Source organism: Serinus canaria, chromosome 4 (assembly GCF_022539315.1).
Source record: "Serinus canaria isolate serCan28SL12 chromosome 4, serCan2020, whole genome shotgun sequence".
NCBI lineage: Eukaryota > Metazoa > Chordata > Aves > Passeriformes > Fringillidae > Serinus > Serinus canaria.
Genome location: NC_066317.1, coordinates 47,922,925 through 47,947,847, shown reverse-complemented (window position 1 = coordinate 47,947,847; position 24,923 = coordinate 47,922,925). Strand labels below are relative to the sequence as shown.

Below are 24,923 nucleotides of genomic sequence, written 5' to 3'. Positions count from 1 at the left end.
ACAAAGGAGCAGCAAGCACTGCCTTGAGGAACTAGCACATACTTTTATTTCCACTGTACTCACTCCATGCTCTGTTCCTCTCTCCAGGCCTCCCCAGTGGAACTGGATGGAGCTGACAGCCTGCAAGCCGAGCCCAGCCCCAGCAGTGTGACACCTGCCTCCCCGGAGTGCCCATCCCCAGGTGGGTGTGCTGCTGCCCTCACCCTGCCCTGCCCATCCCCAGCTGGGTGTGCTGCTGCCCTCACCCTGCCCATCCTCAGCTGGGTGTGCTGCTGCCCTCACCCTGCCCTGCCCATCCCCAGGTGGGTGTGCTGCTGCCCTCACCCCTGCCCTTGCCCTTCCTCACTTATGGGCCCGTGTTGAAGCCCACCCTGTGGCAGGAGTCTGCAAGGAGCATCACCAGCAGCACCAACAGGGCTCATTAGAAAATGCTGCAAAATGTCAGTAGTCTTGACACAAAATGAAATTTTATGCTGTCAGAACAGTCATTCACTGTAGCAGCCTCCCAAGGGATGTGTTAGAGCCCCTGTGGCAGGAGGTGCAGCTGGACAGAGTGCTAAAGAATCTCCTCTAGGCTCCCTTTCCCACAAAAGCTGGGACTAGATGGTCTATTGAGGTCCTTTCCAGCCCGGGCTGTTCTGTCATTCTGTGGTTGAAATGACAGACCTGAGTTGTCCACTTGGGCATCTGTGCCCCTGAAAAGCCAGTGCCACAGCGTGCTGTAACCAGAAAGCAACAAGGGCAGAAGCTGCCAGTCAATAATAGTTTCTGTCTGACACATTTTTTTCTGCCATGACGTTAAAGAGTGGGGAGAAGGAGTAAGAAGGGGCACTTCAGTCCCCATAGGGGCCTTAAATGGACAGTATTGTGCAGACTTCTAATTTTCTGCCTTAAAGCCTTTATGCATGATTCCTAATCTGAGGAAAGGAATTTGCTGGTAGAATTTTAAGCTGTTTTCCTCAAAAGAGTGTTTCTGAAACATTGAGTAGGCACTTTATTTGCTGTATACTCTCATACTAAGTTCACGGTATTTTTTGGTTGGTTATTTTTTAAAATGTGTCTACTAAAGAGTAGCTTGATATGGGTAAGTAAAAAGTACTATGTCAAGTAGGTGTTTAAATGAGATCTCTGGCTGTACTTGGTCTGTAAAAATAGTGCTACTATTTGTTGGGGATAAATGTGACTTAAACAATTGAGCTTTGCCCTCAAACAGCAGTGAGGTACCATTCCCCAAAGATTAGAAGCACATGGGCTGTTAGCAAGGGCTCATTAGCTGCCTTAATTACTTTGGCTCCTCGATGCCCAAGTACATAATTTAACAATTTTGAATTGCATCTGGCAAGTAATGTAGAAGGCACAATCTTGTAATGAAATGACCAAATTCTCCTCTCAAAAGTCAACAGTGATGAGCTGGTGCTGTCTACAAATCACAAAGCCATCTTGGCTTCAGCTCCCCAGCTGTCAGAAATGCTAAACCTTAAGTACTGACAACAAATTTTAATATTATCTGGCAAAGAAAACTGACATAGCATTGCAAAAATTGAAATGATAAAGTAACCTGGAGTTTTCATTATGTCTGCTTTAGAGGGATGGATGGGGTCCAAATTGTGTGAACTTCTTGTAAACAACCTCCTCTGCTGTTCAGAACCAGCCAAGCACTTCCATGCTGTGTCCCCTATGCCTCTAATGGTGGGGGAATGGCTCCAGAGGAGGGTGCATCTGCCTTGTCTCTGCTTGTGCAGCAGAGCAGCAGCTCTTGTCTCTGCTTGTGTCCACATTCCTAGTGGAGTTGTGAGCTGCATCTCTTTCTTAGCTTACTCTCCCAGCCTCTCAAAGAGCTATATTCAGAAGCTGCCAATGCTGCTGTGGTTGGAAAGGGGACAGGATCTGAAGTTTCTCCTTGAGGAGGCTGGAGAGATGTCTGGGTGTTTATTCAGTGCCTGAGATGCTGGTGACTGCTCTGCTTCCAGTGGAGGTATCAGCTATCAGCAGTTCACCTGTCACAGCTGTAGACCTGTGTGCTTCTAGGCTCTTCTCCCAGAAACCAGCATCAGCTTGCTGGGTTTCTTTAAGAATTAGATGACAACTAGGTTTTTTCAGTCCAAGGCTGCCTGTTAGCAGTTTGTTTGTTGTCTGATGCTTAACTAATTGCCAGTGGAAGTGGTAGGTTTAGTGAAAATAGGCAAGCTGAAATATCCTCCAGTGCTGATAGTGACACCATGTCATATAGCTACTTATCTCTGCAACATCTTAGGGTAGGATTCATCACATAACTTCAGTAAAGATATCTTACCTCAGTAGGCCCATGATAGGTTACAGCTCATCTCAGCCAGAGGAGTGCCTGAAATAAAAGTTGGTGGGACTGTTTCCCAAGGACTCCTTTCTGTTTTTGTTGACCACGAAGGGAGTCCCATGATGCCCAAGTCAAGTGTAAGGGCATAAATTTGGATAGGTGAATTTCGTTCTTTCAGTCTTGTCTTCTCTGAGAGATGAATTTTTCCTGTATTGAAGAAAAAAGTTTATTTTTTCAAAACATCCAGTAAATGGGCTCACAGTACATCAGTATGAAATGGGATTGTAAGAAATAGGCACGTTTTATTTGAAAAAGGATCTTAACCTTGCAGCATTATCTCTTATATGTGTGGATTGCATTTAGATCAAAAGCAATTCAAGTCAACTGCAGCTTGCTCCAGCCCTGTTGTGAAGAGATTAGAATTTCTTCCCAGTCCTGTCCCTTCAGAGGAAACTGCTTCAAGCAAGAAAGATGTGAAGAAAACTGAAACAGAGCAGCAGAAGGAAGCGGAGCTCCCTCCTACACAGGAGGTATGTACAGGCAAGAAAAAGAGGGAGTGGAAAAAAAAAAGAAAATAGAAAAAGAAATATCTTACACAGAAATGCTTCGTGTGCAAATTGGTATTTTTCTCCATAAAATGTCACTTCAGGAGATCATTCAAAACATGACCCTGAAGGATGGTTTCAGCTGCCAAATCATGTGGTCATCAGAGAGTTCCCCCTCAAAAGGAACTCTACAGTGCATGCTTGTAGTGTTTGAACCTGTTAACTGATGAGACTAGAAATGAGAACTTAACCTACCAACCCCAGTCCCACCACCTGTTGGGAGGGCAGAGTATCCAGGTGGTGCAGACAGTGGAATTTATCCTCTTAGTCCTCTTGAAGTGCTGAACAGGTGCCAGTGGTGGCCGAGGTAACAAACAGCTGTGACCATGCTGCTCTTTCAGGTAAGTGACATGTTGGTTAGTCAGGTGGGGTTAGAGGACTGACTTTGCTGTGCAGGGCAGTGGGAATGTCAACAGGAAACAGCTACCAGTTACTTACAGGACTTCAATACTGCAACTCCCTGTTGTCATTCTGGAGATAGAGGCTCCATCTTTGATAATGTTGCTTCAGAGAATAAATAGAAAGTGTTTAAGCTGACCTTTGATTGGACCTGTTGCTTTTTTAATGCTGTTTTCTGCTCCCAAATGTCTGAACAGGAGATTAAAGCAAAAGCCCTGGAAGAAAAGGGGAGTGTAGTGCTGCCATTTTTAAAGAAACTCCCTGAAACCAGCCAAGTTACTCTGCATAACTCTGGTCCACAAGGTGAGCAAAAAGCATTTGGAACATTCAGCCAGACAGCAGCTGCGTATGGGCATGTGGTGTTCAGGGAGAGGTGCCTAATCCAGGACTTGAAGGATTTTGGAGCTAAACCAGTAATTTTCTAGTTTCATTGACTTATATTGGTAGTGTGGCTTCTGTGATGAAAAAGATTCTTCTGGCTATTCCCCTTAAACACAACAGCAGAAATTTGACGCAGCAGAGGGAGATCTCTATCTTGCATTTACCTGGCCTAGCAGTAAAGGCTGTATTATGCCAATGAGTATTACATACTGCTGCTCACAGATGAAAATTACTTACCAACTGGCTTTATATCATAATATAATTTTCTGGAGATAAGTTCTGCACTCAGCTGCTTTTGTGGAGCTCCTCTTCATAGATGAACCATACACATATCTGACCACATCCTTGAATTTGACCACTGCCCAACACAAGTTCTTGCAGTGCAGAACCTTTTTTCCTTGCCTTCATGACAAAGTTTTGCTTAGGACTGATAATGTTTAGTAGTTTCATGTTATATTTATTTTAAATATGCATATATGTAGGTATTGTGGAAGAAAAAGAGAAAAATCAGCTGAGGTTTTTTTCCCCATAAGAACTTCCTAGGTTGTTAATCTATAGGTAATATACTGATTAGCTTAATGTTTTCAAGGTTAAAACTACTGAAGGTGATCCACTTTGAAAAAACTGAAGAGGGACTTTTTGCAAAGCCAGGTAGTGATATTCACAAGGAATAAAAACTTTAAACTGAAAGAGGTTAGATTTACATTAGATATTAGGAAGAAATTCTTTACAATGAGTTGCACAGAGAAGTTGTAGATGCCCCATCCCTGGAAGCCTTCAAAGCTAGTCTGGATGAAGCTTTGAGCAATCTGATCCTGTGGAAACTGTCCCAGCCCATGGCAGGGGGATTTGAAACTAGATGATCTTCAAGGTTCATTCCAACCCAAACCACTCTATGATTATCTGAAAAGGAATGGAATTCTCACACGTTTTTAGTGGGTGGGTGCTACCCAAGCAGACTTTGAGAGCAATATCATTTTGTGTTAAGCAAATCAAACCAAATAGCGAGTAAAAGGTTGTAGGTCTCTTGCCTTGTCAGTTTTCTGACTGGTGCTGAAACACTTGGCTGCACTCTAGCGTTCACAGCACATAGAGCACGGAAAGGCTCACAAAAGGCATTAAAACCTGTATCTGTAATAGGAATGAAAGAGAGCTCCTTGCAAAGGCTCAAAAGAGTGGCTGCCCTTGCATCAGCGTGCTGGAGCTCTCACGTCCGTTCAGGTGCCATGCTGCAAAAGTAGTATTTAAATACACACTGTCTGTGTGATCTTCAGGTCCATATTAGCTGCCGTGCACCAAAGCGGCTGTAGACAAAGCCCTCTCGTGGCCAAGGTGGCTCAGGTCTGAGTGTGCCATCACTTTTCACCGCGCTGTTTCTGTTTTGTCTCCGTGCCCTGCCTGCAGAGCCGCCCCGCGGGGCCCTGGTTCCGCTTAGGGTCCGCAACCACTGGCGGCGCTCGCAGTTTTTCTCGCAGTCAGGTAAATGCGGCGCTGGGAACAGCTCCAGCCGCAGCTGTCTTCAGACACGGGGCTGGGCTGAAAGCTGATCGTCACTTGTTCCACCTCTTGCTTTTGTAGAAAATATCTATCCCTGCTGCACAGTTGACAGAGAGCTGTTGGGTTGCCCATTGTTGAGATGCTCTGGTTTCAGGCACCCAAAAGAAATCCCTTGCCTACAAACACCTTTGTCTTAATTTCTTTTAATCACTCTAATTTTCAAAGACATTTGGATAGAAAATGGCAATGGTTCTCTTCGTAACTGTGGCTCTTGAGTAGTGTAGTCCCATCCTTTTAGCATTGCTGTACTTTTTCCTTCCTTGCACTGAATCACGAAGGGAAAAGTAGATCAAGGTAGGTAAGACTCAGTGTCTGAACACTGCTAACATCTGTGGCCAGAAGTAGATGGCATTAGCTAGTGGTAGAGTAGAACCTGATATTAGTTATTATCCTGCTCCTTTAAATCCAGATAAAAAGTAGTTTTGTTGGTGATGGGTATAATTTGGTTTTCTGATTTATTTGCTTGCAATTAGTCCTTGCATTTGGTTGTGGGAGTAAATAGGAAACTAACATACAGCTATAATGTAGATCTATTTACAGGCTGAGGAAATTTTTAAATTTAATCTTTCTTTGTTCTGTTTGTTTTTAATAGCTGATTCTGATACTGGTGATAAATCAAATGTGAGTACCTTTTTTGTATTATCATTTCCTTTAGTGATTTGTGTTTAGCAGAAATTAATTTTTTATGCATACTCTCTTGTAACATCCCTAAACCAGAATAAGAACTTTTTCTCACGGACGTGTAAGAAGAAAAGTACAACCCAAATCAAGGCATTGTCTGAATCTGGAATTCATGCTTTCTCCTCTTATCTGGAGCTAGCTGTACAGTATTTGGTTGCTGGAGCCACTAAAGCTTCACATTCTCTAAATAATATGTAATTTTAAATTATCCATTGTATTTTAAATGCATAAAAATGAAACTACTTCACAATTCTACTGTTTCCTCAATGAAATAAATAAAAAACAACACACCAAAAATGCTACTCTGAAGTACACAGGATTTCACATTCTGTTTGTCATATAGAAATAGACATAATCTCTTCCTATGAAATTCAAATACTACTTGTAGTGGAAAGGGATATGACAGGAAGTATCTGAAGTTGCCCTTGATTATAAAGATTTTAAGCATATTACGTGATAGGATCATTAGTGAAGCCTGAGGATTTATTTAATTATGAATAAAAATTCAAAGCAAGGCTATAGGCTATTGTGCTGGCAGATATAAAATGAGAAAATATTTTTTGCAACCTAAAATTGCTTTTCATGTTGTAAAGAAGATTATAGAGAAGTAAAATATATATGGTCTTTAAATTTGAGTCCCTGGAGGTGACTCTGTTCAGTGATGCTTAGAGATTTCTTTAGGACCTTCCCCCCTCCCTTCAGTTGAAGTTTCCCAAGACTTTCTTTGCAAACCAAATAATTCTTTTATCATGTGGCTACGAATGGGCAATCCAAGTGTCAGTGAAGCTAAGAATATTGTCTGCTACCTGAGAGAACCCTTATCTAGCTCCCAGTTTCCCATTGTCACAGGATTGGCAGGGTTTAATCAGGCCCAGTGCAGTTTTCTCTGGTAGCCATGTGAAGTGTAGTGTCACAGTCTAATAGCTTGGTTTTCCTTCACGTAAGCGTTTCAATTTTTGGTCCTGGGATCCAGAAGAAGAGCGCAAGCGCCAGGAAAGGTGGCAGCATGAGCAAGAACGCTTGCTTCAGGTAGGGAAGAAACTGTGTGTCTTCCACTGTGTGGTTCAGCCTTTGGACAAAAGCTGAGTATTTTGGGTCATGTTTTCCACATCCTCTGTGGATGCTTGAGCAAATTCTGTGGCAGTTGAGTGATAAATGAGCACACACACACACACACACACACACACACAGACACATTCTGTGTGGCTTAGGCACTCTCATATCTCCCTTACCCACTTCATGGAAAGACCAAAAGGACTTGGTCCTGCAATCCAGTGCACAGTTAAACTGAATGTGTTGGTCCTCAATTATATTTAAGTTATGCTGAACACAGACTGCAAAACTCTTAATTACTTGGAGCTTCTTTGTCAAGACTTACAATTTGCTAACCCTGATGCTTCTTCTTTAACTCTTCTTTAAAATTATGGTCTTAATAACTTTTCATAGGATTCTGCTTTGTTCACAGGTTCTTCTTGGAAAATACCAAGCTAAATTTGGACATGAAAGGACTTGGGTTTGAGGGGGTTTTGTAAGACAGGGAAATATCTTCAAGACAACCATTAGTTTTGCCAAGTGGTATAGTAAACTCTAAAAGTTCTAGGTTTGTATTCTAGTGGGAAGAAATGCAGTGGGCATGAGAACCTGAATCTCCCAGTCAGTCAAGAGTGTCTTTTGAAACTGTGACTAGTTTTGATCCCAAAGAAATCACATCTTTGTTCCATGTAACAGAAGAGCAAACATCTGTCCAAGGAGGGAGAATAATAAAATGGGGTCTTTTAATCCTTTAAGAAGGACTTGTGTATCACTATGCTTTCTTGAGATCATCCAATTTTGCACCTCTTAAAATGGTGTAAAATTCTCATAATAATTTTTCTGGCCCTTGAGGGTACTCTCTCAATAGTAAATGTTTATTTTTCTGGAATAGGCAGATGTGGTTACCAATCTGAACAGATACTGGAACTGGTGTAAGAGGGAAGTGCCATTCCTCTCCATATTCAAACCAGCTCTGGCAAACAATTTTAAACACCTCTTTGAGATATTTTTTTTTGTGCAAAACTCTGTGAAAACAATTCTTAAGAAATCATCCCTTCAAGGAAAAAAATAAGCTATTTAGCTAATTATAATCTCACTCTCTTCAAAGCTTTGCACACTATTTATCTCTTAAACTTGCATAGTTATTCATCATTCATAAAATTCTATCATCATATCTCTTATATTAGATTTAATGGCATACTTAAATTAGTCCTGGTATCTGCAAAACCTACTTACTTATATGCTACTTTGCTGAAGTTCTTAATGTGCAAGCATTGTCTCAGTGTTTTGGGGTCTGTGAAACATTTTTGAAACTTAATACAGTAAAATAAACAAGAAATTATTAATATTTTTTAGCATAAATTTAATTTCCAGCCGAAGATTTTTAGAATTCTAAGAAATTAAACTACTTCTAATGTGTCAAAAGTTGCTTGAAGTTTGAAGGTGTTAAATGTAAGTCCTAGAAAAAAATGGGCAAAGTGAAAAAGAAGTTTTGGGGTTTTTTTGACATCCATGGATGTTTCCAATTTGTATCCATTTATTTAATCCTATTTCTGATTAAACCACTCTTCACAAATTCACTTTTACTGTGGAGATACTACAGAATTTGCTCTTAATCCTGAGTGCTCTGAATTTACCTGCATTTGTATCCATGTACAGGAGAAGTATCAGAAGGAGCAGTACAAGCTGAAGGAGGAATGGGAAAAGGCCCAGAGAGAAGTTGAAGAGGAGGAGCGTAGATACTATGAGGAGGTATAAGGCTCAAAGGAGGAGGTTGTTTTTTGGGTTTTTTTTTTTGTGTTTAAATGCATTCATTTATGGGTGCAAAAACAACAGAAAAAATCATCCCATTCCTAGATTACTTGATGAAAATCCACTTCAAGGCTGAATTTTGAGGAGGATTGTTTCTCCTAAACACTGCCATAGATGTTGAGGAAAAATATTTAAATATTTGGACAGGTATCCTCAGCACCTCCACATAGGTGGAGGTGTGTAATTGCTGTGCAAGTCTGGGTGACTCAGCACAGCTGTGTCTGGGCATGCTCAGATTTCCCTGCAGGGCCAGAGCCCTGGGCATTTTGGCATTTACTTGGTGCCTAGACTTGGTGGAACTCCAGGTGAAATTGTTGTCTGCCTCGGGTTTGATCATGGAGGAATTTGGTAACTGTCCTTAAGAAAAAAAAAAAAAATCCACAGGAGATATTCAAAGCTTGCAGTTGTGGAATATTAACAATCCAGAAGATAGTGATTTTCTTCTGTTGTATGTAGATCATTATTGAAGGAAACTGGGAAAGGTTTATAAGTTTGTGTATGCATTATGGAAATGGATGGTTTCTCATCTGTGCTTGAGGGACATACTTGTGGTCTAAACAATAATTATTTTTCAACTTTCAGAATAAGTTTCTCATGTACCAAGGGTAATTTCATACTTTAATATTAAACTTAATATATTTGTGTTCTGAGGAACAGTAGTTCCATGCAAGTGAAATTTTTATTCCTGTTTTGGAAGTTCCATCTCATTGGTAAAAGGAATGGAAGTGCAAAACCTCCAAGCAAATACAAAAATTGAGGTGCTACCATTATTCTTGGAACCACAAGTCCTTATCTAGCCATCTAAATTTGGCACATAGCCAAATCTTATTTTTCTTATGTTTCATAAGCTCACAGTTTACATTCTGTATTTTTTACCCCCACTCTGTGCTGATCCTCTTTCTTCAGGAACGCAAGATAATTGAGGATACTGTAGTTCCATTCATTGTTTCTTCAAACTCTGCTGAGCTCCTCTCCTCTTCTTCCTCTACCACTGAAGGAAACAAGACAGTGGTGAGTTTCTCATGGAGTAGTAAGGCACTCAAGAGTAAGCCATCTTTAGTGGAAAGTTTAATCCTTTGCTAAAGGCTGTCAAAGTCTGGGAGCAGTAAGAGTATTCCCTGGGTCCCATCTCCAACTGGTGATGCCTCAGAGTGCTGTAACTTACAGATTTTCACTGAATAGCTGTATTCCCAAGCAAACTGCTGCCATCCCATTTTTAACTAGAGCAGAGAATGATACTCTCTGTCTGCAGCTGCTCTGTTCCTTAACCAGTGCTATGGAATTTTAATTAACTTCCAAAGACAACAAACTCTTAATACAAAATCTTGAGTGTAAAATAGTGCTTTATATAAATCTCAGATGAAACTGAATCCTACCTCCCCGGTTTTCCTCCTTTTCTCTCTCATCACCTCTCCCATCATCCCTCCTAGAAAGCAGCAAAACAGAATGCTTACTGTCTATATTTGTTTGGTTTTTTTTCATTCATGCAGAAAAAAAATGTTTAATTTAATTCATCTAGCATCTGATGAAGTTAGTGTTTGCAGAGATCAGGGAATGACACCCCAGGTGATATCAGTTGAGTAAATGTGGGATTCACAGACGTAATTTTCTCTTGCCTAAGGCACCAGCACCCAGCCATCTGCCTCTTTCCACTGAACTTCAGGATTAGGAGTACTGTTTCAATTGATTCTCCTCTCACTCTTCCTGCCCCCCTGTTCTCACTGATCCCTGTGCAAAGGCAACAGCCATGGCTGATTTTCCACATGGCTGTGTAGCAGTAACTTCCTTGGTGGAGCTGCTTATGCCTCAGTCAGGACACTGCCTGCACCCAGAAGCAAAGGATCTCATGCCATTGCTTCTTCAAGCTCCTCAAGACAGGTATGAACCACACCTGTTCCACTTTGGAGCTAGTACTGGTGCTGCCTTTGAGGATGCCCAGTGCATGTGAGTAATGCTTTGCTCCTAGGTAGTGACAGCAAGCTGAAGTCATTCACAGTGTCCTCACAAGTCCAATGGGAGACTGTCTAGACTCTCAGAATAATTCAAGGATTTCTGCCAAAGATTATGTAATGGGAAGTCTGAATTTGCCATTCTTAGCACCATAATTAGTACCTAACTTATTTCATGCTCAGCTCAGTCCAACCAGTTCTTGTTTCAGCTAAAGTCTTAATTAAATCCAAAGTAAGCCTTACCAGGGTCAAATGGCTCTACTATACAAATGTGAGATTTTATTTTTGCTAATAAGGTGTGTCAACACAATGTATCTAGGGGCAGCCTGTACTTTTCCCATGTGTGCACCAATGCCAAAGGGAGCACTTAGTTCCCTCTTCATCTGTCTTCTAGAACTCAACTGATTCAAACAGCTGTCCAGGGGAGGGCAAGCAAAAAGAAGTTACAAAGCAGAAAAAGCTGCTCTGGGAGCAGGACAGTTTGTCATCTCTGAAAAGCAAGGAAAGTGAGCTCTGGCAAGAAAAGAGGAGGTATGTATTAACCCTAAGCATTTCTAACCCTGTGGAGCTTTGTGTTCTGTTGGCTTCTGGGATATCACTTGTGCCCACAATTGATGCTGAAGCATCAGCACCTGGTGGCCTCGATACAATAAATCCTGATCAGTATTCACTGGCCCCACAGACCAATGCATGTGTGGCAGTGCACAGTGCTAGTTGTGCATATCAGAAAGCTTGTCTTTTCCTTGTGTGGCTTTGCCAAGTGCCTGTCACAGCAACCAGATCAGACCTTAGACAGCTCAGACATCTGCGTACATCACTGCACTGTGTCTTGTGCACATTTCACAAGCCACCTGAAAGACTAAAGGAGAAGTAGCTGTTCTTACTCAGAACCTGTGTGAAATTGCCTGGCTATCTCAGAAATGCCATACCCAATCTTGCCAGGTGGTGTTTGAAGTCCTGGACTTTGCTCAACTGCTAATTAACAGGTTTCACAAAAGAGAAGAGGCATCTGATGATGCTGAGCAGTGTATAGAGAACATGGATTAAAGCTTTTTTTTCTGTCAAAGAAGCCCTTTTCTACAAATGCAAAATGATCTTCAGCACATCTAAGTGGCAGTTTGAGGTAAGCAGGAAGACTTGGACTATTTGGAGACAAACTTGTTAATTCATCAAAGTTTTTTCATTGCTTTGTCGTTGCAAAATTGACACAGTAGCAAGAAACTTTTTTGTAAAAAACAGACTGATATTCAAAAGTCTGATTTAGCCATTATGTTCTAGGTGACATTTCTCCTGGCTTTATTTATACAATGTGACTTATTTTTGTTGCAGTGGAAATAAGGTGCTCTCAGGATACCCAGGGACTGGTATCCTGAAAGGAGGAAGTGAGCAGGAGCACCACATGCCGGGGATGGAGCGCAGCTCACCTGCCAGACTGAACCTGCCTCTGACTCAGGATGAGAGTAAGACTCTTCCTATGCTTATGTTCTTCTCCAGATAGAAATCAGGCAGGAACCTAACTAACTCAAAGATTTTTGGAAATTGACAGTACACATATATCTTCAAAACTGGAATGTCTCAGAATAAAAATTTATTTTATGTTAGCAAAGATAAATATGTTAAGGTGAAATTTAAACTCCTCTTGTTTTCATCAGAGATGACAGTTTCTGCAGCAGGTATCTCATTTATAGGCCTGCATGTTCACAGTAGCAGTTAAAAGGGTTATCTTCCATTTTTTACATAATCTTACATACATATGGGATTTATCTTGATGCAGAGAGCATCTTTCCAACACTTATTTTGTGTTTTTGTAGCTAATTCAATTATGGATGTCCATTTCAGTCCAGTCAAAATCACTACATGTGATATGTAACATTTCAAGCCAAGCCTAAAGCAACACCTGCCTCAATTTTGTCATTAGCAACGTCTAATGACATTTAAAGTTAATTTATTTTTTTTAGCTCCCACAAGTATTGATGTTTTTGAAGGAAAGAATTTCCCCCAAGCATTGCTGTCATGAGGGTCACCCTAAAAAAAAGGCAAGTCCATGAACTTAGCTTCATTATCTATCTAATACAAGTGAACAGTGGAAAGTAAATAAGTAGGACTAAAGACAGAAAGTGAATCCAAAATCTGAAATCAAGTTTTAGATTTTTGTTTTCAGTTCACCATAAAAATTCATTATTCTAAAAAAATTAAGTGTCTATGGATGGAAAAGTTTTCAGTATTATTACTTTATCCAAATGCAAATTCAGTTTATTAAACCCAGTAGGTTTCCCTGTCTCAGTTTTATTGTATTCTCAGTGCTTTGATAAAAGTTGCACAAAGAAGGAAAGCAAGCAGAATATACATTATCCATCAGTACAGCCTTGGGGATTTGTGGTAGTGATTGAGCAAACTTAACAGGTTTGACAATTTTAAACAACATCTGCTTCAGGGTTTTCCTAGGTTCTTTTCAGCATTTTGGTCCTCTGCAAGTATTCTGACAGCTCCTTTCTTGCCTCTTAAAGCATCCCATCCTTGCTCCCTCCTTAAACCCTTAAATAATCAGGTGTGTGGGTTTATGGTCTTGACATCAAAATAGGTAACAGGCCTTTCATAGGCCCCAGCAAAGTTTTCATTCTCCAAACCAGATGGTTGGCACACAGCAGGGTAAGGCTTCTCTCCAGCTGTGAGCCACAAAATTCATCTTGCAGGGTCCAGGTAATGCAGTGTTTCTCAAAGATAGGATGGCTGGCTGCCTGGGCATCTCACAGGTCCTTGCTTCTTGCTGTGAGGCTGTTACTGTCACTGAGCCATGTGAAGCACAGAAGAAGATTACAAAGAAATTGCTGTTTATCAGTAGGTTTTATGGAGAGCAGTGACTATAGCACCATCCCCTTAACTCTTGCTGTGTAGAAGTTTGGATCCTCCAGCACCATAGAAGTTTCAATGTCTCTTGTGCTTCCTTTATTACAACAATACCTTATTTTCCCAAGTGTTGTTTGTGGATGGCTGTTTGACCTTGCCCTTTCCCCTTCAGACATACATTCAGCAGCAGGCAGATCATGTGTATGTGAGGGTAATGCTAAGGAATGATGTTCCATAGAGGTCTTCTAATGTAGCAAAACCTGTCTCTGACTTTGTGGGGGTTTCTGAGAAGTTTGTTTTAAGGAGCAGTACATCTCTCTCCTTTGCTGTGTGCCCACAATCCATGATGGTTTATAAATACTGACAAGACATTTTGCCCCAAGTGCTGAGTTTCCCCACCTCTCGCTGTAGATGTCTCCTGGAGTCAGCAGCTGCTGACGAAGCGATCTCCACAGTGCACAGAGGACGTTCGGCAGAGACCGTTCCTGGGCCAGACTGTGGGACAGCAACCAAGCTCTGCAGGGGAAGCAAGGAGGTGAGAACATAAAGGTTATTGAAGAGATTGAGAAGCCCTGCTTGCTCTGTTCTGCCTTATGCTCCTGCTCAGCATCCTTTATTGGTTGGGTTTGATGAGTCCTGCAGTGTGAAGATGCCCTTCATGTCTGGCTTTCCCACAGAGACTGCTAACGTTTATCTACTTGATTTCTCATTACAGGCTCCATGGTTACTAATTTCAGAAGGGAGCACACCCCCTGCATGCCTCCCTCTTCTTTCTCTATAGCTCCTTCAGCACATATCTGCATAACTTTTCATGTGCTTAATTTGTTTTAATTGCCTGAGACAAACATTTATAGCTAGTAAGTAGCTAAGTATGAGGGTGAGAATGTCAGGCTATATCTGCCTGTTTGAAGCTGGTATCCAGGAGCTTCATTCCCCATCTTCCAAACACATATTTATTGCTACTTTCTAGTCCTTTAAAGATTATGCCTTTTAAAAGAAGATACACACAGAGTAGTATTTGCCTTCTGCTGTAAATTTTGGTGAGGTCTTTTTTCTTTGCTGCTTTGTCTGTGCTTTTTGAGTAAGCATTAGTGAATGGCAACACCAGTTCTTTTGGTAAATAAGGAATCTGTCTGCCTAGTATTTGCAAAAAGAGGCTATGCAACAAGAAAGGAACATCTGTTTTCATTAGCATATATGTGAACACAGTCTTCTGCAGAACCTGTTACCTCTATTAAGGTTGTATCCAGTCAAAACTAATGTAGATTGAGGTTTGATTACCTATTCCTCATTATAAACTGCTTGTGCGCATGTTTGAGAAAATTGTTATTTAATCTGTAAACCATTTTAAGCAGTTACAGGTTGGATCAGTCATATGATTTCTGATAACAAAACTGTGGTTTTGATCACCAAGCTCTTTCAGAGTAGCATAGATACAAAATAAGCATTAACTAAATAAACTACCTTTCCATGATAGTAGCTTCCTCTTTACACAGTACAGGGCCAACAGAGGGTGTGGTGTGGTGTGACTTGGCTTAACCCTCCTTCATCATGATGGGAGTTATGATGGATTGGTGGGGTGGGCAGGAGTCTCCACGTGGCTGATTACTGTGTGAGTTACCTGCTTACACAGCAGCCAGCAGACTAAGAACCAAAAATCCTGAAAGTCTCTAACTAGAATTTCTCCTTACAAAGCCTGGTTTTATTTGTTGTTCAGCTGTAGTAATGCATCTTCTCTGCTGTATTTTAGGGCAGGCTATCTTGAGAACTTCCGATCTGGGCCGTCATCTCCCTGCTCTCCTGCTGCTCTCAGTCAGTCACCCAACAGGTACTAAAGGTCAATAAGGAATTTTGCAGACCAAACACATCTTGTAGCTGCTGGTGAACTGCCAGAGTGAAAATCACATTAGTATTATGTGGATGCACTATTAAGTCTGCTAAAAATCACAATTCATTGCTGTCCATGGGATAAACATGTAGCTCCCTCTCCCACATTTTTTGCCAGCTTCAGTGATACTGTTACATTTTCAAAAAACACAGAAAACATACATTTTCAGAAAACAGCTCTAGAACTCTGCTTGATCACTGAAGTTTCAATAAAATTGAAATGGGACACTATAAACCTCAGTCAAAATGTGAGCTCAGAGGACTTAAGCCAAAGAATATCTTCTTTGTGAATAGTCACATGCTCAGGAGTAAGATCTGTTCTAGACATTGGCACTTGCTGATGTAAAAATAATTTTTCCTTTAATTTCCAAACTAGAAACACATTTTGCTTTTTTGCTGATTTTTTAGTTTGCCCATAATCATGCTAATCTCCTAGAGATTTGATTCTCTCAAGCAATCTGTACATTTCTCAGTGAGTTATGTGTACCAGCTCTAAATAAATGTTAACTGTGGCCTGATTAAATCACTGATAATTTGGGATATATTAAAATCAGTTTCCTTATTATGTAGGGTAAATTAATACAGCACAGAACACAGAAAATTTCTTTCTTTTTAAATTGCATTATTCTGCACTTTTCAGAGCAAAGCCCTCCTTCTGATGTCACTTGCATTGACGTGAAACTATTAGGAATTTTTTATGTGAACAATTTATTATGTTTTTCTAAACATAGCTGCAGTTTTGGTGGGATTGCAGATCATCTCCTTGCTCCAGGTCACCAGTTGTGATAGCTACTTCATATTATGAAGTAGCTATATTCTGATCTGAGAATCTTTGGCATTATCTTTTCCTGAAATAAATCTTAGTTTTGTAAACAATAGAAGTGATTTAATTCATTTCTCCACTAAAACATTAAAAAACTCTTGAAAATTTCCCAAGATCCAAGACTTTAATTTGCTCTTGTAGTAGCTCTGATAGTGGAGAAGAAGTAAAAGGTGAACTCAGAAATAACATAGAAGCAGAAGGGTTAAGGCTGTAGGTGGGGAGGAAAAAAAAGACCAGCAAGGTTATTCTAAAAGGAATAATGATAATGAACCAACAAGAGCGTCATATGCCTGTGCTGCCTGTGTACATGGTGGGCTCAATAGCTGGAAAAAGGGACAATTTTCTAATTGTGATGAGTTTTTCTGCTCTTTTTGTCTCTCTTTCTCTGTGTGTCTTTTTTTTTTTTATTTTTCCCCCCTAAACGGCTCTTTTGTCACTCTGCAGTCCAGATCTGTCTCTCTTGGTGGCTTATTGTGTAGCTGCATCAAAACCTTCTAGCAAGAGATTGTAAACTTGCTTATCTGAGTAGGATTTCATCAAACTGTCTTTTTCAAACTCATTAAGTATCACAGAGTTTCTCTCCTCGTTTCAGCCCTGGCTGAAAAAAGCATTGATGACACAGAATGACAGGGGATCCCTTTTGGTCTCAGCTTCATATCACTGGGCCAGGCATCAGTTCTGGCAGGCTGACAGGCAGGAGAGAAGTGAAGAGTATGAGACCCATAAAGTGGGCACCTATGCTGTCATTAGAACCATTATGGAAAGGGGCACCAGTTATTCCTGGGGCTCTGAACCTTCACCCACCTGTCATCCAACAGCAGATTTAGGAGAGAGATCTAGACAGTCCTTCAGGACTGCTGAAGGTGCAAGCTGGAGTATTTTCTGCATTGCAGGTGGAGATGCACTTTCAGGTTTTCTCTGACTGCATAAAGTGTTAAGTGGCTGCAGCAGCACAGTCTGAAATGAGTCAGCCAGTGCCTGGTCTGTGCTACTGTAGTTATGCTGTCACTATTGGCTTCACCAGCTTAACTTGGTGCAAGAATAGCATCCCTGATTTCTGACTTGCAGTGAGCAAGTTCATTTGTAAACAAATTGAAAAATTTCCTGGCTGAGAGTCTGACTCAGGTAATTTGTGTGACTTGCTGTGACTTTGACTAGTTCTAAGTAACCTTTACTATAAAGATGGTGAGGCACTGAGGCAGATTGCCCAGACAGACTGTGGGCTCCCCTTCCCTAAAGGTGCTACAGGCCAGGTTGGATAGGGCTCTAAATAACCTGGTCTAGTGGAAGGTTCTCTGCCTTTGGCTGGGGGTTGGAACTACATAATCTTTAAGGTCCCTAGCATTCTGTGATTCTGTGAATCCACAGGCATGGTTCCCTGTCACCCAGGCCTCTGTTAAGAGGCTTGCATCTCCCTTGATCTAGCACAGCAGACTGGCAGGGAAATGTGTCTGAGTTGCATTGAAGCATTTTAAGCCCTTTCCTTGCTCATCCAGAAGGCAGACCTGCAGGTGGATTCAGTAACATGGCTGAAGGGTCAATCTCTATTTATGTAAACTCCTCCAGTGCTCCTTCCTCCCATTCTGTCCTTCTTGATACACCTATCTAAATATTTGGCTTCATTTTAGCATCAGCTGCAGTGTTCTCACAGCCATATTTGTCTCTCAGTTGCAGTGTTCTCACAGTCATATTTGCCTCCTAGGTCTGTCAGCGGGAAGAAGCTTTGTTCTACCTGTGGTCTCCCTCTTGGAAAAGGAGCTGCCATGATTATTGAAACACTCGGTCTTTATTTCCATATTCAGTGCTTCAGGGTATGGCTCTTGCTTTATTAAGAAAAACCTCAAGTCATGCCAGTAGAGAGTAGATGTGAAACTGAGAGGACCAGGGGATTTACATGGTCGCCATGTCTGAGCATGCTTGTAAAGAAGTAGAAATAACATAACTAATGTGTTATTTTGCAGTCAGACACATTAATTGGACTAAAATCTGTGATCAAGCAAGCAAATTTAGCTTCTGTGCTTACAGGGGGGAAGCACCATATAATTTCTCTATTGTGATCATTGTTTTTTAAATATAACATTATTTACCTTGTGAGTTTTTTAGGTGGGTTTTTTTTTTTCTTCCAAAAGCATGATCAGTCCCAAAGTCATCTTTGATCTGCTCCATGGTTGGAAAGCTTTGACTATGGAATGAATGGTGTATTCTGGCTTTTACCAGAAATATTTATTGACTGTTCTTGAGTACTTCAGCTTGGAAATAACCTGAAGTGTTTTCTAGAGAAATCAGAAAGTATCCATTTCCATTATCTCTGACTCAATGGATATTTGACATTTGTGAAGACTGTTTTAATTTTAGACATTTATCCAGACTAAATCTCTGGCCTCTTTAAACTTTATCCATCACAACGTACCTGCCTTCAGAATGCAGCTTCAAAGTCAGATGTCCCATATAAGAATTAGGCTTCACTTCTCTGTAAGCAGAGGCTTAAAAACCTTCTTACTGGTTTGCAGTGCTCCCCAGGAGTAGGGGCTGGGGTTCTAGGTGGGTATTTTTCTCACCATTCCAAGAACTACTTGAACAAAAGTAAAAATTTGGGAAGAGTTGTGACAAATAGCAGGGCATGGTCTCACTTTCTCTGTTCTTCACCTGGCAGTGTGGGGTTTGCAAGGGCCAGCTGGGCGATGCAGCGAGTGGCACGGATGTCAGGATTAGAAATGGTCTTCTGAACTGCAACGATTGCTACATCCGATCCAGAAGTAAGTGCTGAGTGCTGGCAGCTCTGACAAGAGATGCTGGGGCCATGATCTTAACTGGAGGCTTTGTCCAGCCCTGACACTCAGGTGTAGCTTCACCATGGGAAGAGGAGTCTTCCCACATCATTTTAATGGTTTTCTCATATCAGAAAAGGTTTCCAAGCCCATTAAATTTTCCCAGAGGATCTCTCCTGAGCGCTATTAGACTTAAAGATTGTTTCTGTGCATAACACAGATTTTGCATGACCCAGAGGCTTGGATCTCTCACATCACATGAGACAATGTAGATAATTCTACCCGACATAGGACTCTGAGGAGTATTTGGAGAAGTTCCCATTTTTTAAATCTCTAGGCCTCCCTTTTGTGGACAAAATGGTAATGTAAAATATTAAGAACATCCTGTAACTTGTACTGAATCCTTGTGGTGGTGTCCCCAGATATGTGCTAAATAGTGTTGCTTGCCAAAAATTTTGAAGAATGGGCCCAACAATTGCATGTCAGAAAGAAAACTTTGTGATTTTGCTGCCTTAGAGCAGGTCACCTAAATGTCTTTCCAAGTCCTGGATTTCTGTGACTGATACCAAATTACTAGAACATTTCAGCTTTGCCCCAGTGTCACCAGTGATGTTCAGTGCTCATGCTGGTTTCCATCTTGTGGAAACTGTAAGATGCAAAACAATAGGATTAATTGTTGTCATCCTGTTAAATATTATTTGGGATATTTACTGCCTGCAGTTCCAGGTGATAATTGGACTCTTTGCTCTCACTAATTCCCTTGCCCTCTCTCAAAAGCACTGGCTGTAGAAATTCAGGACTAGGAAAGGTACCTCCCTACCTTTGCTAGAAGGAAAATGGGTACTTCTGCTCTGATGCTTCAGGAGTGAGATACTTCTCCATCAGCAGAGCTAGAGGGTGCTATTGTATAACTGGTTTTTTGGCGATTTTTTTTCTTAAATTCTGCTAAGAAATGTTACCAACTTTTCATTATTTATTAAACCTGAAATATTTAGAAATGTCTTTTCCCCTTTGTGCTTGATGCTATAAACCTTCCTCATGTGGATGAGGTCCTGATTCTTAAAATGCAGATTTGCACATCCAGCTTTACACAAAAAATAGAGGAAGATATAAAAGTTATAATTTCTTTTTCTTCTTAGTCCTTTTTGCTTAAATATAAATCTATGTCCCTTGAGGATAGATAAAGGCTCAACAATTTTCAGTTTATATGCTGTAGGAATCACTCTCTCCACCATAATTTTCTACAGCAGTGTTACTAGAAAATGCATTAGAGATTGTGTGCAGTGTTTCATGTAACAATGTTTTTGCATTTGTACATACCCAGCAGAATGGTAACCAAGTCCATAGCAGAGGAAATAGGTTTTGAGAAAATGTATGGCTACTGAAGAATAATAATGGCATGGGGTTTTTAATTTTTACAACAAATTGCTTCTTCCTTCTGTGTCCCCTGGTCATGCAAAATCTCAAAATCTGATTAGTTGAATTAAGCTGCAGTAACTGTTGTTGACAATTCATAGGGACTACTTTTGATAGAACTGCAAATATTGCTGGTTACTATTTTTAAACTAAAATTTGATGCACTGCACACCTGAAATTAAGAATAAACTGGTGCAATGTCAGTGTTTTGCCTTTCAGTTCTGGGAATATTGCTGCAAAATGTCAAATCAGTTGTTTGATTGCATGGCTTGTGCCTTTCTGCCCCCATGTAACTGTGCAGCAGTGGGCAGAAGTGACAGTCTCTGACTAACCTAGGGTCAGTCAGTATTGTTTTAGACACTTATGGACATCTTGATGAAATATTTTGGCTCCCAGAAGCTTATCTGAAAAAAATGGACAATTCTGTTTCAAAATGTATCATCAAAAAAGATGACTAGAAAAGCATTAAGGATTGTGTTATGGTCCAGGGTCCAAAATATTTCTGGTTTTCAGATAAAAGTGGATGGGGTTTTTATCAGTAGGTTGTTTCTGTACAAAAAAACCTCACAAGGAGGAAATTCTCTATTCAATGTCAAACACAGGGAATGGTCACAGGTTTATGAGTGTCAAAGTCAAAGGCTGCAGAGCCTGAAATCAACATACACACAGGTACTTTGGGCATAAAATAAGATAAAACTTCATGCAGAATGCATTTGACACGTGGCAAGGAAAATGAATTTCCACTGGAATTATGCTGAATCTTTGTAGTAGTTACTGCCCCAGCTTTGCAGGAGAAAGAAAAGACAGGGCACAAATATATATGGCTCCACATACATTGTTTTGAATTGTAGAGATCATATACAGAAAAGTCTATATTTGTTAAAATTTGTAACCAATTACTTGTTTTGCTTTTGTTTTACCTAGCTGCTGGACAGCCAACTACATTGTGACATGACTTTCAGTCCTAATAAATTTCAAGAAGGAACTCTCTTCTCATTTGTATCGGCTGCCTCCAGACAATCACTTGTAAAAGCTTGAATTCACGGACATGATGGCTCTCATCTCGTTTTTAAAAACTCACAAAAAAAGCTGCACCTGCTCCTTAGAAATGCAATATGTTGGTTTTTGCTTCCTTAAGAAATTTGCAAAATATATATGATCATGTTTGGGAAGGCAAAGCCTAAGTATTATAAAAAAAAATTCCAACAAAACCACCTTTCAGGTATGCTTATGATACCCAGTCTGTTACCTTGTTCTTTTGAAAGTAATAAGAGAATAAACATGCAATAAAGCTGTTTTGTTTTAATATTTCTAGCAATTAAAAATTTTAAGTTTACAGAACCTTTATAGAATATGCCAACTTGAGCTGAGAAGTAATTTTAAGATAGTATCTAATCAGTGCATTTGAAAAACTAAACATCACAGCACGACTTCTCTGTTACAACTGAAGCTATAACTTTTTTTATACAGAGACTAGTTTGATAATACATCCTGTACTTCTGAAGCATATTTTGTTTATATTACCTTCAATGGAGGGTAGAAGTTAAACAAATAAATTATTGCACCTTTAGTCATAGGATTTTTTGTTTGTGTACTTCAAGTAATGTTCATGACTATAGCTTAATATTCACTGAAATAAAGATTTCTTCATTAAACCTAAAGACTGCATACCATTAACAATGGAAAAATTCCCCTCAGGAGCAATCCTTCTTAGTAAGTCCAGCAGCCTGTGTTGTTATTAAGCTCGATGGAAGGTGATGTGGGGAAGAGGCAGCCGAGCAGGCAGACCCAGCAGAGCTCTCTGAGCTGCAGTTTGATGCTGTGGTGAAGCTTTTCTCTTTGGCTTGTAACTTGCCAATTGATTTGAGTGGGTTGGACAGCTGTTCATTCACTTGGAAACATTACACTTGGTTGAAATCTCATGCAGAGAAATACATGTTGTTTGGGTACTTCCCCCTCAGGATAGAGAATTAGACATCCTTGAGCCTGTGTTCCTCCATCCACTATCCAAAATTAGTCAGCAAAACCCAGAAGTGTGGAAGATGGGCAGGGAGGAGGCTGAAGTCAACAGGCAGAAAAACTACCTTGCCTGTGTTTGAGACAGTTTTCCTTTGTGCTCTTTGATTAAGCCTGTGCTCCTTACTAAAGTGATACAACAGCTCATTGAAACAGAAGTTCAGCAGGTACCTACAATAACAGACAAAGTTAGGGAATGTATTGCAACTGTAAAATATCTTAAGACTTTTTGGTAAACAGTTACTGGAAATATCTTCAAATGGAGGGAAAATATCTTTTTCTGCCTTAAAACCACTATAAAACTAAATGAAAAGAGATTTCTTTTATCTATGTGCATATCTGTCATCATTTGATGTGTTGGTAAATAAAAATGAAGTGGTTATTAGGGAAGCAATAATTCTGAGTTGTTCTCTAGATAGCAATTATTTATTGAAATGCTAGACAGTTGCTTGCATGTGAGTTGCATAACCATGCAAAACTGCATGTCATCAAACACACACATGCCATGTCATTGGAGGACATTGTGACTATCTGCTGGAAAGTTACATGTTACTTCCTTAATATTGTGCCTTAGAAAATGCAAAGCTGTTGCACACAGTCAGCAATGACTTATGGATGCAATAAATCCAACAAGCTGAAGTCCTTCGTGGACTTCACCTGGGGAATATTTTTAAGTAAAAATTAAATAAAACAGACAAATGTTTTGAAGCTAAAAGTGATATCCTATATTTTAATCAACCACCTGCATGATTTACTGTTCAAAGGTTTTGATAACCAGGATGCTAACTCTCTGCTTGTGGTTGTTAAAACAATTTCCCACAAAGAATGTGTAACACAGAAATTCAAGAAGCAGATTTCGTATCTGATGTGGTACATCTGTATAACTCCCATGCTGCATTAAGGATATGTAAATATATAATGTCTGAGCCTAATTTTTAAATGAGACTGTGCATGCTTGTGCATCTATTTGATATGAGTCTCTAGCACTCTTCACCCATATGATAGAGGTAGATGTGCAAATCAGTCCCCAAGTGTATCAAAGGTTGGTGTCTCAGAGGTCAGGTCCGCTTCTCATTCATCTAGGGGTAAAGTGCCCAAAGGGCTTAGGAGCATGGTTGGGATAAAGTGCATGAAAGAGGGGGGAGGGATATTGCATCGCACTGCAGACACCTCACTGGGTCTCTGGAGCTGCTTAGAAATTGATCCCAGTGTCTGTCAGATAGTTTTGTATATGCATGCTTTAGCCAAGTTGATTGTACTCAAAGCAAAATGAAGCAGCACTCGTGATTTTTTCCCCTAATGAACATCTATTCACCAGCACAGAATAATTTCCAACAGTTTTCTAAATCGTACTTGCCAACTTCTTATGTTTGATTTTATATTCCCTCTGGAATCTTACATGGCAAATTCATTCAGGCTAAGATTTTTTTCTTCTTTTTTTTTCCAGTTTAAACACATTAAGATTATACATTTCTAATCAGGAACTTTGAGCACCGAAAAAAATAATACTTTCCCACATTTGAACTGCAATGTAAATGTATTTGTTGCAAAAAATGATTTATTGTTACTGAGCAAGTACAATACATGTAATGGGTTTTAGATGTTTTGGAATTTATTTAGCCTCTTACTACTTCAGAGAACCTGAACAGGTGTCATAACCCATCTGTATTTTACAAGCCCATTTTCATGGTGTATTTTTTCCTTACTCTTGCTATGTAGTGTTATTGATGCAGTACATCTGTAGTTTTCAGTGAATGTCATAAAGGTTGGTGAACCAGAAGGGGACCATCCTTATCTGCATGTCCATTCAGGGACAAGGATTGCTCTCCTAGCTGGGGCTAATGTTGAATCCCAATTATGCTAATCTTCCCTCTATTTTATTTATTCTAAAATGCCTCTGGAAATTAGGAAAACTTGTCTAAAACTCAACAGCTTTTATAGTAAATGTATGTTTATAAATAAAATGTTGATTACCTTTGGTGGTGTTGATTCTACTTATTCTAACTAACTTCTATTTTGTTAACGTGGATTGCAGAGTAGAGGCCTTTGGATGGCCTTGGCTGAGCCAAACTATGTTTTCCAGGATTTAGTGTATGAGATGAGACAATAAAAAAGACATAGCTGAGATGGCAAAATACACTGTGGATTGCCACTGAAAGCTGTAGCCCTCTATTCACAAGAGCATGTGTGCCTGTTGTGGTAAAAGAAAAGGCTTTCTGTGGAGAGGCTAACCCAAAGTCCTCAGATCCTTCATCAGTCTTGGTAGATGTGGTTCAGACCTTCATTCAAAAAAGCACTTTGTATATAGCAGTGCTAGGTACATGCTTGTTTAATTTCATTTCCACATAGCAAAGATCCTGGAATTTGTGCTTAGTTTTGCATTTGCTGAGGTATCTCACTAGGTCTTGAATTACAAAAGGGTATGACTTGTCCAATCACCAGCAGAAAGTTCACACA

At 40.2% G+C, this 24,923-nt stretch overlaps 1 protein-coding gene across 1 annotated transcript in view; it reads left to right on the top strand.

Annotated features, from left to right (window-relative positions):
- The window catches only part of LIMCH1 (LIM and calponin homology domains 1), a 173,235-nt gene extending 148,791 nt beyond the window's left edge, over positions 1 to 24,444 (top strand). Inside the window, exons 21-35 of the mRNA XM_050973641.1 lie at positions 88 to 181; positions 2,657 to 2,823; positions 3,495 to 3,600; positions 5,083 to 5,157; positions 5,828 to 5,856; positions 6,862 to 6,945; positions 8,608 to 8,700; positions 9,667 to 9,771; positions 11,104 to 11,240; positions 12,039 to 12,169; positions 13,968 to 14,091; positions 15,307 to 15,384; positions 17,969 to 18,077; positions 18,920 to 19,022; positions 21,375 to 24,444. Of these exons, the coding sequence (XP_050829598.1) occupies positions 88 to 181; positions 2,657 to 2,823; positions 3,495 to 3,600; positions 5,083 to 5,157; positions 5,828 to 5,856; positions 6,862 to 6,945; positions 8,608 to 8,700; positions 9,667 to 9,771; positions 11,104 to 11,240; positions 12,039 to 12,169; positions 13,968 to 14,091; positions 15,307 to 15,384; positions 17,969 to 18,077; positions 18,920 to 19,022; positions 21,375 to 21,400 (1,461 nt within the window). The 3' untranslated portion in view covers positions 21,401 to 24,444. The remainder of the gene's footprint in view (positions 1 to 87; positions 182 to 2,656; positions 2,824 to 3,494; positions 3,601 to 5,082; positions 5,158 to 5,827; positions 5,857 to 6,861; positions 6,946 to 8,607; positions 8,701 to 9,666; positions 9,772 to 11,103; positions 11,241 to 12,038; positions 12,170 to 13,967; positions 14,092 to 15,306; positions 15,385 to 17,968; positions 18,078 to 18,919; positions 19,023 to 21,374) is intronic.
- Positions 24,445 to 24,923: the final 479 nt, after the last annotated feature.